At 39.4% G+C, this 17,177-nt stretch overlaps 1 protein-coding gene across 3 annotated transcripts in view; it reads left to right on the top strand.

Annotated features, from left to right (window-relative positions):
- The window catches only part of LOC116433037 (A disintegrin and metalloproteinase with thrombospondin motifs 1), a 158,774-nt gene that overhangs the window by 126,595 nt on the left and 15,002 nt on the right, over window positions 1–17,177 (top strand). For all 3 annotated transcript variants that reach the window (XM_031990698.2, XM_031990690.2, XM_031990708.2), the window contains exons 7-8: window positions 3,602–3,797; window positions 4,354–4,561. In XM_031990698.2, the coding sequence (XP_031846558.1) occupies window positions 3,602–3,797; window positions 4,354–4,561 (404 nt within the window). The remainder of the gene's footprint in view (window positions 1–3,601; window positions 3,798–4,353; window positions 4,562–17,177) is intronic.

Genomic DNA, 17,177 nt, shown 5'->3' with positions numbered 1-17,177 from the left:
TTCTACAGTTTCTCAAGTTTCTTCTTTTTTCTTACGTCGAGTAATTACGTTAAATGCCGCACGATTTCATATAGTAAAATACAAGATGGAAATATAATATTAAATCGTTTGATTGAATTGCATTAGTATTATTGCACGGTAATCTAGCTGAATGCCACTGTATTAGGTAGCATTATTTGTAATATAGAAGTGTTTTCAAATAATCATCGTTTAATTGAGTGATCCCCATGGCATTCGACGTGTTAATAAAATACTTGGCATGATTGATAATAATTTATATGGTTCAATCTGTAGACAAAAATTTTGATTTACGAACATTCAAGTTTTTCTGGTATATTTTGTCGCGTATTCTTTCTGTGGAGTTTGATTGCGAATCATTGAATGTAAGATCGGTCTGCCAAGATTTTCACAGAAATATTCCATTCGTAAGCGAAGCGTGCTTTCAAGGTTTCGCTGAAAGGTTCGCGTTCCAGAGCTACGAATACCGAGCAGCGGACTCTGCTCTTTATCAATATCGCGATCTCGCCACGGGGATCCATCAAGCGTGCACTCACACGACCGCGATCAGATGAATGCTTAATCGATGCAGGCTAATCGATTTAACGAAATCATTAAGCAACCGTTCAGCCGTGATTCATCGGTGTTCACGGCATCAGTGACGCACGCTTGATTCTCGGTTTTCGGAAAATTGCTTCGTCGCTTAGATTCCAATTAACTTGAAAGAAAATGAAATGTCGATCTAAGAGAAAGATCAGTGTAAATTAAACATTCTGAAATCTGTAACTTCAAATGTGTCCGATGATTTGGTGGAAAGGTTAGATATTATACCTCGAAAATTGGAACTAAACTTTCAACTTGAATATTTCATTGGCATATTTTAACACTACAACTACTATAAAGGATAAAATGACCCATTTCTGATTGCTTCTTTCAATTATTAAACGTAACAGATAATTCTCTGAGAAATTAATAGAGAAATTAATTCAGCAATAGACAAACTGAATTATAAATCAATAGAAATCTCAATAGTAACACTGTTGGCGTTTCCACAGAAACATTTCAAAATCTGACTGTTCGGTAGTTCCAGTGTTAGCTGTGTAACTTTGCTAATTACCAGAATATTCAAAAATATATGCAATTCGATTCGAACTTATCTATTTAAAATATATTATATAACAATATATTCGCCTAATTCAGTTTTCTGAAAATTAACGCAATGTGTTAACGATTTAATAAATTACAAGTATCTATTCAAGTACTTCATTTGAAAAATGTTATTAAAAATGTTCGAATCACTGATTTTTATTCACCAACATTCGTTGCAACTGCATAAAAATCTGCAAAGAATCGTGATCTATATTATGTTTTCATCGAAAAAATCTATTAACACGTTCGCTACCAGTGTCACATATTTGTAACGGCCGTAATCCTACATTTTACATAATGAAAATGAAACGAATCCTATAGATATTGTTATTAGAAATAATAAACTACGACATTATATTTACGAACTCAATGCCTCATTTCAGTTTGATTTTTCTAATATTTTGTTTAGAAGATTTATTAGATTGAAGAAAATATTATAATTGAGGAGACCGTCACCGAAATAAGCGCTGGTAGCAAACGTGTCAAACAGCGCCAAGCTTTTTTAACCACTTGCGCTAGAAATGAATTCAGACATTTGGCAATGTCTCGCGCGATGAATTTTTTTTACCAATTTTACGCTGATTATACACCAATTTTGTTTGTTAATCATTCTGTGTAGAGTGATACATTTAGAAAGAATCTAATAGGTGTAATGCAACAAGATTATCAATGTGTGAAAGACATAATTGAGAATTTTGCAACAGAAACGTCTCGATGCGGGTGGCACGTCTTTCCAGCGCAAGCGGTTAAAAACCGGAGACCAATAATAACGCGGACACCCTGTATAATTGTAAAACGAAAGGAAAATCGGCCGCGCGTCTGAGGATCAGATACCCGCACACGAGAGGCGCGAAGGACATCAAGATGGATCGCGGAACGTGAAGCCGTCAGGACGTATCGGTTTCTCTGAAAGTGTCAACCGCGCATTCAATTAGACGCGTATACGATCGTTGCCTCGATCCTTCGGCTATACTTGCAGCTATATCGGGAACAGTTGTGCTTTGTCTTCGATCGATCCGAACCGGCAGCACACGTTCCGCCCGAACAAAGGGATTTTTGTGCGTTCATTTCTTTCTTGCTGTGGCGTCGAGCTGCTCAATAAAATTGAAATAATTCATATTCTCAGAGAATCCCCGGCCGTAACTGATTCCGCTATGAATTCATGGCCGTTAATGAATTACCTCGCTGTTCGCGTGTCTAACTCGTTCAGATTCTTTCAATTATTCGATCTTGACGTTTCACGAGGAAACTACGGTTGACTGAGTTCCGGTGGTTTCTCATAGTTCCCTCGTAGAGTTTCTTTATTAATTAATTATTCGAGGTGACGCACGGAACGAGATTCTGAACGTTGCGAGGAACGATAGGTGAACGAAGACGCGTTAGAGATTATGAAAGTCGAAGCATCTATAAATACATCTTTCGAAACGCAGTGTGCAACGAAGAAATGATTGACGACTTCATAGTCAATGCAATCCTGAAAATCCCAGGCATCGGCAGTCGTCATTGCAATGAAGTTATCCAGGCGAGCAGACGTTCAGCTCGATCTCCCTGAAAAGTGGCTTCCGTCGCGTCGTGGACGTAAACTATTAATCATTTACAGAGTGAAGAAACGCGCGTTGATGTGATAAATGGAAAAATCTGTCGACAATGGTTCGCATTGTAGTTGCGGCATTCGGTGAATCTCGTTGCGGACGACATTCGAATTTCGATATTCGCAGTTCGGATAAATAAATCCCGATCGTTTATATTAGCAGGTTGAATGCGATGTGGGTCACTGGTGGCCCACAAGCAAATCGAATTACTATAGTTCACTCAATTAAACGATGATTATTTGGAAACATTTCTATATTATAAATAATGATACCTAATACAGTGACATTCAGCTAGATTACCATGCAATAATAATAATAATAATAATAATTTCATCAAATAATTTAATATTATGTTTGTTCCATTTGATGTATTTTACTCTATGGAATCGTGTGGCATTCAACGTGTTCTATAAAACGATTCGCAGGAATCAAACGAAAATTCAATCCCTTTATTAACACTAGAACTGCCAAGTAATTAAAGTAACTTATTTCCAATTTTTTAGAGAAAGTAGAATAGCACAAAGTTTCTTGAGATTTAACGGGTCTCATAAGTTTGTATCTGAAGAAATACACAAATTTCATTGAAAATCTTTCGCAATAACGCCTTCATTATTGAAATACTTGCAAAATAAAAATTCTGAAGTCAATCTGACTCGCCCGATAGCTTTAGTGTTAAAAGAGAAATAGAATATATTAAATGAAAAATAGATTAGCAAGTTTATCAGAAAGATTAGTAAAGTTTCTTCTTGATTATGTAAGAAACAGATTGTCTGCGTTAAGATATAACAATTAATGAGACGTCAGCGTGTTTGATCGTGTACGGTGTTATGTTCTAACAAATCGTGCTCTCTCCGTTGTTACAGATGGCGGTCTTCCAACTCCCATTGAGGACGACACGTCCGACATTAGAGTTTACGTCGGTGGCCGTACCCGGAAGCGCAGGGCATTGACGGAAAAAAAGTTTTTAGACGACTACCAAAGCGAAGAGAAATACGAGCAGTTCGTTGGACGACGTTCCGAGGGTCGGAATTTTATAGAAAACAGCGAGAGGTACAAGAGGTAATTCTCTTTACTTTCGCTATGTGGCAAATCGTTTCACTCGACGAAAAAGGAAAATAAAAGACATCGAAAGAAGTTCGGACAAATAGTCATTTCGTAAAACTGTAGACTTTCATCTTCGTGTTTAATACTTTGACTGCCTAGTAAACACTTATCAAAACTCCCGTGCGATCGAAACAGTTTTCTTAGTAAACCAGAAACTAAAGAGTCATGATTCTTCGTAATAATTGCTCTACTATCTTTCTTATATCTCATAGAATAATAACTTGGTTCGTTCGATGGGTCACCAAGAAAATTCATGTTCAAGATTACGTGAAAAATAGTGTCAGCCAAATTTCGGTGACATGGCAGTCGAAGTGTTAAAGTGTGTTTATATTTTCGTAATTATACGTTATTACAATCACAATGGAAATTAGGATTTGAGATGCTTGATGCTTTCGTAAGATTTCTTTGCCGTGCTGTTATGAAAGCGAGAACTGTAACAATGTCCTTGGGGAAATGAAAGGATCATAATTTAGGGGTAACAAAGGCTCGAGGAGAAATTGAAAAATTACAGATACTACTCCGTGGAGCGCAGAAGAAATGACGCGAACGAGGAGTACAGTCAGGACTGGGAAATGGAATCGGATCCCTTCGTGACTTCGAGACCACGCCGAGCCTTGTCAGGTGGATATTTCATCGAGCTCATGGTGGTGGCCGACGCCGAGATGGTCAAGTACCACGGTGACCAGTTGTTCAGCTACATTTTGGTCCTGATGAGCACGGTGAGTTAAGATATAGTTAAAATACAGCATGGTATTACCAAATTTTAACCTTGATGAACGTCTTTTCCGTTTTCCTTTAATATACCTTGAATATCATTACTAAATTTTAACCTTGACAACGACCTTTCCGCTTTCCTTTCACATACTTTGAATATCATTACCAAATTTTAACCTTAACAACGTCCTTTCTTCTTTTCTTTAATCTACCTTCAATATTATTAGCAAATTTTAACCTTGACAAACAACCTCTCCTCTTTTCTTTAATCTACCTTTAACATCGTCGAAATATTCAAGTAAATTCAGATAATCATAAACCCATAAGTTAAAAAGGTCAATAGAAATTAAAAACTTCGCAATAGTCAGCAATGACCACACGTGTCAAACGACTGACGTCGAATGAAAAGGTTTAATGGCGCGAATACCAAGATAATGCTCTAACCTACGAATCGTGATACCAGATAATTAATAATTGTCTCCATTCATCCTCGCCACAGAAGAATAACCGGTGTATCTATAAAACACTCGAGATCCTTATCGCGGTAAACGTGTCAATTCATTTCTAACATTTCGCTAACGACAGGCATCGTTCAAATCACTCCTCATTATTTTATATCGTCCCGTTGTCGATTGAATCGAGCACAATGAAAGCGCCAAGCGAAGCGGCCAGCGCAGCGGCGCACCCTGCGCAACGGCCGGGTATTTATTACACAGCATAGGTCCGACATCCGTTAGAAAAAGAAATGAAACGGAGAAATAAAAGATACAACGAAACAAAAGCTCGACACGCCGCGTGGGTGTATCACTTTGTCCGAGCACGGGTTTCGGCAAAGAAAAAGAATGATGGGACGCGGAGGAACCAGGATTAAAACGGCCCTGGAGAGGATCCACGGCACAGCGGCGGCTAGATCCATAGGATGATCGATCTTGAGTGCCAGCGGGATCTGTCGCGAGCATTAAATATTATGCAAATGCCCCGCTCGCGTTCCCAGTTAATTTCGGATATCGAAAGGTAGCCGGGGGAACTTTCGACCATCAGTCATCCAGCTTAGCAACCACCTACGGCACTAATTCGATGGCCGCTGAAGAATCATCGGTACGATCTCTAAGCGGGAGTTCATCGGTATCTCGAATTAACGTTAATGAAACGCATCCGTAAAACGCGACGTCGCACGATCGAATGGGTTGTTCCTTAACATGTTGACGCTCACATTGAAATCAGTGATGGACGACAAAAGCAATTTATTTTAGTTAATTCACTGATTCTTGGGGTGTTCAAGATTTCATATTTGCAGAACGATAGTACTATATTTCTTATATTTGTAATACTAAGAACATAGAGTATAGAATAAAGAATATAAAATATTTTTTTATGTTTATGATACTAAGAATATAGAATATTTCTTTATATTTGTCATACAACGAATATAAGGCCATTACCATCATTTGCACGATCAAATCTATATTCACGAACATCAAACGACTATAAACAACATTCGCATCAACACATTAAATGAATCACATCCGAAAATATCAAGACGAACCTCCGCAGAAAACTGATTTCCGTAAACCTAAAAGAAAATCCACGCGAACGCTCTCGGTCCACTTACGAACCGCGTTCATGAATAATTCACCTCCGACGATCGTTTAACTCTCAACGCTTGTAGCGACGCGTAGCACATCGGTGTACCGTTTCGCGTGTATCGCGCGACAGCTAATCCCCGGCGACAATACACGACACGCTCTAATATACTGTCTCGTATCACGAAATCGGAAGCCGGCTGTCCCGAAGACGAGCCCGCGGAGCGTATCAAGGGAAACGGGAACATCGGAACGGGAATGTAGAACGAAGTTTCGGCGAGGATACGCCGCGTCGCGTCGACTTTCCATTTCCGCGCGAGGTTTACGATCCCCGGAAGCGGCGGGAGGATCGAATTCGATCCGAGCTCCAATTGCCGGGTCGAAAGTGTCAACGTCGCGTTAAAGGCAGTTAGTTAGACCCGGCGAGATCGTATCGGCGGCCGAGCGGCCGGAGAATTTATAATCCCGAAGGTGCAACTTGTACTTTCTATTCTTTCGCCGATGAATTGTGCGCCGCCCGCGGCCACGCGGGAGCGGCCGACCCTGAAATTTATGTCCTCGGAATATACGGCTCCTAAATGTCCGTCGGAGGGATCCGCGGTCGCACTCGACCTCGCGAGATAGCGTCCCCATCAACGAGGCGCGTCCATTATGTCAACCGAGCGCGCTAATCTCCAACAGCCGCTGAAATTTTCCTCGGTGAAACACTCGGATGCGCGCCGCGCTAATTAAAGATGATTAACGAGCCTATCCCTTGCGAAACGAGACGTCCCACGCGGCTACGCGCGAGAAAACGAAACTTCTTGGCCATTCATCTGCGCGGCTCCCGCCGGAAGCGTTTTCATTCGCTTTCTAGAGAATCCGCGTTGAAGGTTGGTTCTTCGCTTTGTTTACTGCTTATTGCCTGTGGGCTCGCGGAACGTGTGAGGCGTATTGGATCTTGCAAACATTATTTCGTTTCGATTTTGAGTGGTGCTTTGTTGGCTGCCATGAAAAATAGCGTTTTATGTATCACTTGTTCTTTTTATAGAAAAGATATAAAGCAAGAATTATTCATTCTTTAATATGAAAATTCTTATATTACCCGATTATCTAATTATTTAGTTTACGGAGAATTTGTGTTTGAAATTAATTATCGTCGAAGGCGTAATTATTTTCTTGTGATTTGAAAGCTCCGGTTGTCGGTGACCGCTTTGACAAAGTGTTAAACTCTATCCTAATTGATTATTTTTGTCGCTGTGATTTTCAAGATCTCAATGGACGTGTTTCTTGGGACGATGGAAGGGAATGTGCGATAGATGAATCTAGCGTTAAACGTCTAAACGTCTAATAAACTATATCTGCACCTGTATAAACTATCCACGGGTAGAGACTCTCAGTCACCATTTGATTCGATATAACAAAATTACAAAGTGTTATATATAATATTAAGTTTCGTGTAATGCATCAATACGTGAAATATTTCTATAAAATAGCTTTGTTTCTTAATGTACGTATGTTTTCTCATTAGTTCGTTTCAAGTAAAGTCGTCTACGTCTCACTGTGAAGTATCGGGTTTTTCTAGTGAAAACCTTCCGAGTGCAAAAGTTTAATAGATATAATAATATAGACACGTTTTAAATAAGAATAACTTCATTACAAAATAAACATTACTTCACTGAATTCCTACTGTTACGTTACGATATGATGTTCATTTACTTATAGATATCATATATGAACATTAACACGTTGAATGCTGCGCGATTTCACCGAGCAAAATATGCGAAATAGAAGAAAATACAGTATTGAATTATTCAATTGAATCATATTATTATTATTGCACGTTTACGTTGCCGAATGGTCGCTGCACTAGGTAATATTATTAATAATATAGAATTGTTTGCAAATAGCCACCATTATTTGAGTGAATCATAGAAAAGCAATTACTACTTATATGGCGGTTTCTTTTGTCTATGAATTGACTTAATATGTTGAACGCCGCACGATTTCATAGAGCAAAATACATAAAATGGGGAAGATGTAATTGCGCGCTCATCTTACTCAATACCGCTGCATTAGGTAGCATTGTTTGTAATATACAAATGTTTCCAATAATCGCTTAATTGAATGAACTATAGTAATTCGATTTGGTTAGTGATCACCGGTGACCCCCATGGCATTCAACGTCAACTTTTTATTACAAATTTTCCCGCATCCCCTTACAGTAGTCCAAGCCTCCCAGGTTGAGAATGGGGGAATAAGAAACAGCAACCGAACCGAGAAAACATACTACTGTACAAATATAACAGATTTACAGCGTGGAACGTTAAAAACTTGCCGCGGCCAGTGATCAATTTATCGAGACAATCGATCCACTAATTGCCTAGTGAATTACGAGCTCTATGTCGATCGTGGCGGCGTTAGAAGCATTGGAATCGCGTTAGAGGCATTCTGTTCGCCATTCCGATTCCCTTTCCCAGAACCACAGCCTAAACCCAGCCAATTTGCATTGAATCCGGCGCGGGAAAACGGAATTTGCATTCGAATCGGATCGCTTTACGCGGCGAAAGATCGATCCAAGCGCGCCGCGGTGGATGGCCAATTATATAATCGCTGGCCCAGAATCTTTAAACAGAGCGTAACGTTCGCGGAGCACGTGGGTCGTGCCCCACTAAACCGGGGCCCGCCGGTACACTTTTCCCGGCGCGCGCTCCGTAATTTATGCCCGTCGGGCTATCTGGTTTTGCAAGCGGCGCCTAGGTGAGAATAGACCGCGGGAAGGCAGCTAGATCCTTTAGCGGCTCGTTAAAATCGCGCGTTTCGCAACAGGCCGCGCCACTCTTTTTCCGAAATCTCGGCACGATCGTATATTATTACGCGTCCACCCTGGCGATTCCAGCCCCGTAAAATTGCTGTTTTAACGGGCCGCGCGCGGCTTTATGCGACGATTCATTAACGGTTTTAGAACCGCGTCGCTCGACCGCGCGGTTCGAAGGTATCAACGAATCGACGAGGCTTCGTGTTCGTATTTTTCGGTAGGTTTAGGATATTAGGCACTGCTTCGTGGAGGGACTGGATAGAACTTGATTTTTTTCTGTTAACACGCTGAATGCCATGGGGGTTAGTGACTGATGATAAATTCAGTTACTGCGATTTCATCGATTAAATAATTGAATGCTTTCAACGTTATTATATTATAAATAATGGTATCTAATGTGGTGACATGCAACAAAGCACAGCTGCGGTAATTTAAACTCTTAAAACGCGAAATTTTAACCCTTTACGATCGACACATTTTTATATATATTTTCAAAGTTATTTTTCTATAGGTGGTTTGTATTGAATATATGAATGACAGTTAGGACTTGTGCCAAATTCCGTCACAATACAGTTATTGCACTCGCCGCACCTAATTAATATTCGCGTATCAGACGTATTCCACTGCGACTTTCATCTTACTATATTGATGGAATCGACAAATCAATTAGTTTATTGAATTTTGTTGCAAGATATAGAAACTTTAACGCTTCACGTTCCTATATAATCATGCCTCGACATCAGTTTTATTCAAAGATGTTCCTCTTTGTCAAAATATTTCTCAAATAGATTATATTATTAAGTTATGTTCAATATTATTAACAAGAAGAATCGTTCACACTCCTCTCTACAAATTACTTTTTCAAATATGAAACATTTCAAATAAAATATCGTAATAATAGAATCACCTAGACAAAGATGCAAAAGAAATTCGTGGTGCAAAGGGATGAGGTTACAAAACGTGGACAATCGAAAAGTTCGGATCAGAAGATCGGAAAGTTTGATGCGGCAGTCGATCTGGATAAGACGGGAATACGGAACAGGTAAAATCGATAGAACAAGGAAATCGGATCGTCCCCTGATAAATGAATGATTCATGTAATTTGACGGTTAGCCTCGTCATTGTCAACCAGGTCATTACCATCCAGTCGGTTGCACGTCCCACGCGATTCGGACCACACCTCAGAAGAGGGCAACATCCCACGGAGCGTCCGGGACTCACTTTCACGTGCCCACGCCCGTCATTCATCCGACGATTCAATCAGCTTTCCTGGCTATCGATCATCCTTTGATATTCATGACTTTTTTACGAATCGATGAAATCTAATTTGACGTCGCGTCGAACGGTGTTTGATAAGTTGAGTGGCCATCCCATTCTACTCGGCCCGTCTCGTTACGCGATATACGACGCATAACTCTGCTCCGCGATCATCCTGCCGTCGCTCGCAGCCCTTACCACCGTCGTCCTATGTATGCGAAGGAAATATTACCGATTCCGACAAACTTTTATAGATTTTACTTTTCGTTCTCAATTTCTCGCACGCTGACTCCACTTGGGACAAGGATTTCTTAACGAATTAACCATTTGCACTCGAGAGGCGATTCCCAGCCGCCAGATGATTTGATCCAGCAAAATTATAAATTTTGGTGTTTACCATTAACCTTTGCATACTGTATCAGTATCTGAAATATTAAAAGAAAATAGTTTTGTTACCGAATTTATGTATGATTTCTTGTTAAATTCATTTTAAAGAATCTTGTCTACATCTAATTAGAAAGTATTGAATATTTCAAGTGAAAAACTTTCGAGTGCAAAGGGTTAATCCTTAACCCCTTGCCTTGTGATTTCTTTCTCAACTCTGATGGATACGGATATTTTGTCATGAATAATTTATTGGAAAAAGAGAAAAATTGTAGGTATGTTCTATGTTTATGTTCGCTCTTAAGTATTATTATTGATTACAGAAGAGTAAAATTTACTTTGAATTCGAATAAATTGTCTAATATTCATGTTTGTTGAATTATGTTGTAAATCTTCACCACGAGTCTGACACGTTGTTATAAGGCAAGGGGTTAGCAGTTACACTGCTCTCTACAAACTATCTATTTAGCTCTCTTCTATTTATTTTCATTTCTGTTATTACCTGCTTGGAAATGATAAAATGAGATGATCGCGCTGCTTAGAATGTTGTTATATAAAAAGATAAAAATCCGTGAGACTCAAACGGTTAACCCTTTGCACTCCTATGTCGAGCCTAAGATATTTTTCAAATAATTTATATTATCCTGTTATCTTTACAAGTCTCTACAAACTATCTATTTCTTCAAATGCATTTCAAATATCCTAATACAGAGTTACCAAAGCAAAAATACAAAAGAAATTCAAAGTGAAAAGGGTTGAAATCACACTCGAATTCGAAATTTGGAATGGAAGATCTTGCTCGCGAAATGTTCAATGTAAGCGATATTCCACTGACATTTTCCAAGCTAGACTTTTTACAACAGAATTCCTCCGTGCAGGAATCCGAACAGTAAATCCACCAAACGCCTTCACGACTGTTAAATTCTCTGGCATAGTTCGAACGGGACAAAACATAAACCGGGGTCGCTAAACAGATCGTAACCCGAACCGATCGTAAGTCTGTCAGGAAGACATTAATCTTCCCTAGAAAGTCTGAAAGGGAGGAAAGCGACGCCCATGTCGCTCGCCGATTTCCCACGTCAGGATTTCCCGGTAGCCGACGAACGTGATGCAACATCCTGCATTCGAAAGATGGCGTTTCAATTGGCTTCTTGACGCGCGACCGTCGAATCGTGTCAACTTTTTACAGGATGATCGGAGTGGGTCGCCGGCGCATCGGCAGTAAATCTCGCTGAAATTCGGTCAATCGTCGAATCGTTTCAACGCCTAGTTGAACGGTCGTTTAGACGCGATGCGTGCACCCGGTGATGGACATTCGAAGCTGTAATCTTATCTAACAGCCGTAACAAACCCTGAAGCCGTAGAATCTAATGGTTCTCGAGATTGACCGGCTAAGTGATTCTTAAGTGGAAACGTGAACTCTGACTTAAAACAAAGAAATATTCTGTCTTTCATCCTATTAACTCTTCCAGAGGTATGCAGGGTATACAACAATTAATGATCGTACCATTGTGAGACGAATCTACATCCCTAAACGTAAATGTTCCAATAAACTTTAATAGTCCTATCTCGAGCTTAATGGATCGGAAGCATTTACGATGAAAATTCGCCTTCTATGTGTCAGTTCCTTTTAACGTTTCAATAAAAACGTATATACAGATCTGAGCAGGCTAACAAATTACAAAATACTTTTCATCGTTACTTTTCCATTAACCCTTTGCACTCGAGAGGCGACTCTCAGTCATCGTTTATCTTGACATGGTAAAATTATACAATCTTATATGTAATTTTAAGTTTCGTGTATCGAACATGAAATATTGAAATAAAATAGCTGTGGTTCTTAATTTATGTATGTTTTCAGTGCATTTCAAAGAATGTTGTCTATATTGCACTGAGAAATATTGAATATTTGTAAAGGACTTTCGAGTTCAAAGTGTTAACCCCTTATCATGCAATGACGAGTGAGACTCGCGATGAAGATTTCTAGATTAATTTAACAAAACTCAATGTTGTTCATTCCCCAATAGCTCGAAACAAAAAACTATTTTTCTATTATCAGTGTAGTATCTTCAAACGAAATTTCCACTGAAAGTAGAACAGAAAATTTTACATTTCTTCCAGATTGTATTAAATGCTACAGGAGCTCAGTAACGAAAGTAAACAGTACACCAAGTTAACACGTTAAGCGCCACGAAAATCTTAACTGTCTTCCCGTACTTTTTCTTTTGCAGCGAAGAGAAGCAGAAAGAATTATTAATTATTCGGCGTTACAGTGTTTGCATTACACTATTATCAACTTTTAGGTTATTAGCCCTTTGCACTGAGGCGCCTTTCACTTGCCATTTGATTCAACCCAGCAAAATGATAAAATTTAAAATTCAATATCAACCCTTTGCACTGGAGAGGTGACTCTCAGTCACCACTTGATTTGACAAAGTAAAACTATAGAATGTGATATTTAATGTTGAACTTTGTATAATACCTCGATACGTGAAACATTGAAACAAAACAGCTTTGTTCCTCAATGTACTCGTGATTTCTCTTCGAATTAGTCTCAAAGAACATCGTCTTCGTAAAGAAATTTTAAATATTTCTAGTAAGAAACATCCGAGTGCAAAGGGTTAAATTGTCTATAATGTACCAACACATGGAACATCGAAATAAAATAGTTCCGTCGCTTAATTTATGCACGATACTTCTTTATGCTAGTTGTAAAAAATCACATTGACATTTCATTAGAAAATAATGAATACTCGAGGACAAAAATATTCTCGAGAAAGGGTTAAAGATCATTTCATTTCACATCGGTTATCCTGTACGTTACGATTGTTGTCTAGTCATTCAGAAGCGTCAGTCACCAGTGACATGGCGCTTAACGTTAACACTAGAACTACCAGATCGGTCAAAATAACAATTTCTAAATTCTTCTACAATTATTGAAAAGCAATAGATCCTTCTCTAAGAAATCTCTAAATAAATTGTTTCAGCAACACGCGAACTAAGTGTTGAGTGTTCGAAGTCTCGATAGATACACTCTTATGCTTTCTATAGAAAACTTCCGAAACTTCAACTTGACTTTTGGTAATTCTACTGTTAACCCTTTGCGGTCCACTGTCCAATATCACTGGACATCACATTTTGGTTGAACAGGTCTACTGTCCAGTACCGCTGGACATATTCCATTGACATACTTATAACGGTTCTTGCAATTGCAATTCACGTAGGAAATTGTTTTAAAAGATACCATATGTTAACTAATTTTAAATTATAATTTGTTCTTATAAGCGAATAAATAAATTCGTTACAATTGTATTTTTTTCATTTATTCAAATTGACTTATTTCGTTCTATAAATTAACTTGGACCAGCCTACTAGCACTCTAATAAAATCAATGGACCGCAAAGGGTTAAAGGTTTCACAGTCGACTCGAATTATTCACGGATCAAATTTCGAATGCCTTCACGCGTTTCGTTGCAAGCTTGGATTTTGTCAATAGAGATTTTTCGATCGACAGTCGATAGAAATTCTTTCAATCGGAAATGCAAGGCGATCCGTTGGAATCGATGAACACTGAACGAAAACTGGGCAAGGAGAAGACCGGACGCGAACGATGTTAATAAACATGAATTTTTGCCGTCTGTATAACCCATTTAACCATACCGGTAGAGTGTGGGACAGGATCACGGCGGACGCAGAGACGGCGGTAGAGCTCAACGACGCTGGTCGCTTATGGATGACCACCTCCATGGAAATGAAAAACTTGTCTCTTTGCGCGCGTCTGACATAGCGATCGACCGGTGACACGATTGAACCGCCGCGTTTCTCGGTCGGTCCCTCTAACCGGTCCAGTAAGACTTCACCTGGAATCTCTTTTTTTTTTTTATACTACCGCTGCCTGATGGCCTGGTGATCAACCCTTCGAGCATTTCAAGACGAAAAACGTTGAATCAGAGACAATAATAATAACGTTGATATTTAATTACGTCTGACGAGGTTATGTCCGCGGTGAATTTATTCATAAGTTTCCTCGTATTATCTTCATTCAGTTTTAATTGTAATTGCTCCGAATCACGGTTCCACTTGGACGATACTAACACGGACATTAAGTTTACAGCGATAGCGATGTAGTCTAATCTAGATTTAACGTAGAACGCTCGAATCTGCGTGCTTTGTTCTACCTTAATAAGAAATTCGTCTGGACACAATGTTGAACATTAACCGTTTGGAGTCATCACTTGATTTGACGTAAAATTATAAAAACATTTACCAAATAATGCTTATAAAATTCAATACGAATCAAATAGACTCATTCCATAAATCTAGTGTTAAAGTATCGATAATTGCGAAACAAAGAAATCGAAACCAGCCATTTTGACCGGTACGGTTCTATTTCAAACTTAAACTTCAGAGAAGACAATTAGGATACACATTTGCACAACTGCGTTAAGAAAAATCGACCCAAACATTTACCAAACAATACTTAGAAAGTTCAATATCAGTTAAATTGACTCGTTCCGTGAATCTAGTGTTAAGCTATCGATAATTGCGAAACAAGGAAACCGAAACCAGCCATTTCGATCGGTACGGTTCTAGTGTTCAACTTGAACTTGAGAATAGACGGTCGAGTCAACAGGTTTGACTTTGATTTAATCCAAGCCCAGTTAATTGCGCGACGCTAAAACCAAGTGTGATACATTAGACACGCTAATGTCGCGAGCAGACGAAGAAACAAGCGAAGAATAATGGAGTGTCCCCCGACGTACGGAACCCTCGGAAAATCTTCATTGGTCACGATTAATCGTGAACAATGTGCGCGGAGGCATCTCGGAGCAGCTTAATTAGATGAAACGAACCGGCCCTAATGCATTCAATTGGAGCAACGCTTCGGTCGCCAGGCTGATGTGTCACTCGGACACACGTTTCCCCGACGCGACGGTTCCCTCTCGGACAGAGTGGTTACAACAGATTCGCGCATGTAGAACAGCCGTTTGCCCGTAATTGATTGATTAAACGCACACTTGCAGACTACGTAACTAGCGTCACGTAAATAGCGCTCAACAGCCTTTTTTTCCTATTTTTTTCATTTATTTCTCTCTTTTTCCTGTTGTCCGTTTCGAAACGTTAACTCGGATAGGCCACGGACGCTGGTGAACGGCCGGTCGGAAGTCGCGTGAATGTTATGTTAGGTTTAACACTTTGACCGCATAATTTAGAACGAAATAGACAAAATGGGAAAAATGTAATATTGAATCATTTGATTGAATTGCATTAGTATTATTGCACGTTGATCTAGCTGAATGTCACCGTGTTACGTAGCCTTATTTATAATATATAAATGTTTTCGAATGATCATCGTACATTTCAGTGAATTGTAGTTATTTGATTTGGTTGGAGATCACCGGTGACACGCATTCAACATGTTAATATTGCTCATTTCTTCAGAGATTTCAACGATTTGACGCAGATAAAATCGATGATTTAATATAAATTTTCTGAAAAGTGATTGTTAATATCTACCTATCGTTCCAAACTCGGACTTCATATCCCGAATCTGATTGATAACCTTGAGACTCCATTTTTATAATGCAGATGACGGCGGCGCGCGCAAAAATTCTCGTGTTTACAGGAAATCGACGGGAAATTGAAATCCACGGAAATCGGTGTCTAAAAGTGCCTATTGGTTCGTAGAATCAAATGAAGTTTATTCATTCGTCTTCCTTCTAATTATTTTGATTTTTGCTATTGCCTGCTTAGAAATGGAGAAAGAGAAAGAGAAAGGAAACGAAAGCTGGAGCTATGCTTTGAATGTCATGAAAAACAAAACGGTAGCTTGAAAAATGGATTCGCCATGACCTTAACCCCTTGCCCTGTGATTTTTTTCTGAACTGTGATTGATCTAGCTACTTCGTTATTAATAATTCATTGAAAATAAAAGAAAATCCCAGTATTATTCTATGTCAATAATTAATTAGAAAATATTGAATATTTCAAGTGAAAAGCTTTCGAGTGCAAAGGGTTAAAAGATACTAAGAAAGTAACATGTTTCCATATTCTCTTACTATAACTTCTAGATTAGTTACGTGAATAAATAATGAAACATCATTATCAATCCAATTCCACGGTTCACGCAGTAAACGCGAATGCGGCACGTTCGTAAACAAACTGCAGAGGTTTATGCAAATATTAACATTTCACGGCGAGGTACGAACCGTCCCCTGTTTATAAGGGAAGAAATTTCTCTGGGGGCCGAAAGTAAAGGCTTGTCTAACTTGTCAGAGAAATGGATCGTAATTTCGAACGACGAGAAGAAAGGAACGTTCGCGTTTTACGCATTTCCAAGTCGTCCGCGATCTCTCCGGGGGTGGTCTCGAAATCGAACGTCCACCGGGATCCCCCGAGTGATCGGCGTTAATCCCCTTTACACGCATTTACGAACGCATTCTCGTCAGTCGCGGGACATATAATATGGGGAATGATTTTTACAAACGAACACGATTGCATCTTAATGAAGCGTTTAAGCGGACCGTGGAGGGACGAAGGGCGAGGCCCGAGGAGAAAAGTACACGCACGGAGGGACAGAGGCAAAAAGACGACACCCAT

The sequence above is a fragment of the Nomia melanderi genome, chromosome 3 (genome assembly GCF_051020985.1).
Source record: "Nomia melanderi isolate GNS246 chromosome 3, iyNomMela1, whole genome shotgun sequence".
In the NCBI taxonomy this organism is placed as follows: Eukaryota; Metazoa; Arthropoda; class Insecta; order Hymenoptera; family Halictidae; genus Nomia; species Nomia melanderi.
This window is presented reverse-complemented; position numbering and strand designations above follow the sequence as displayed.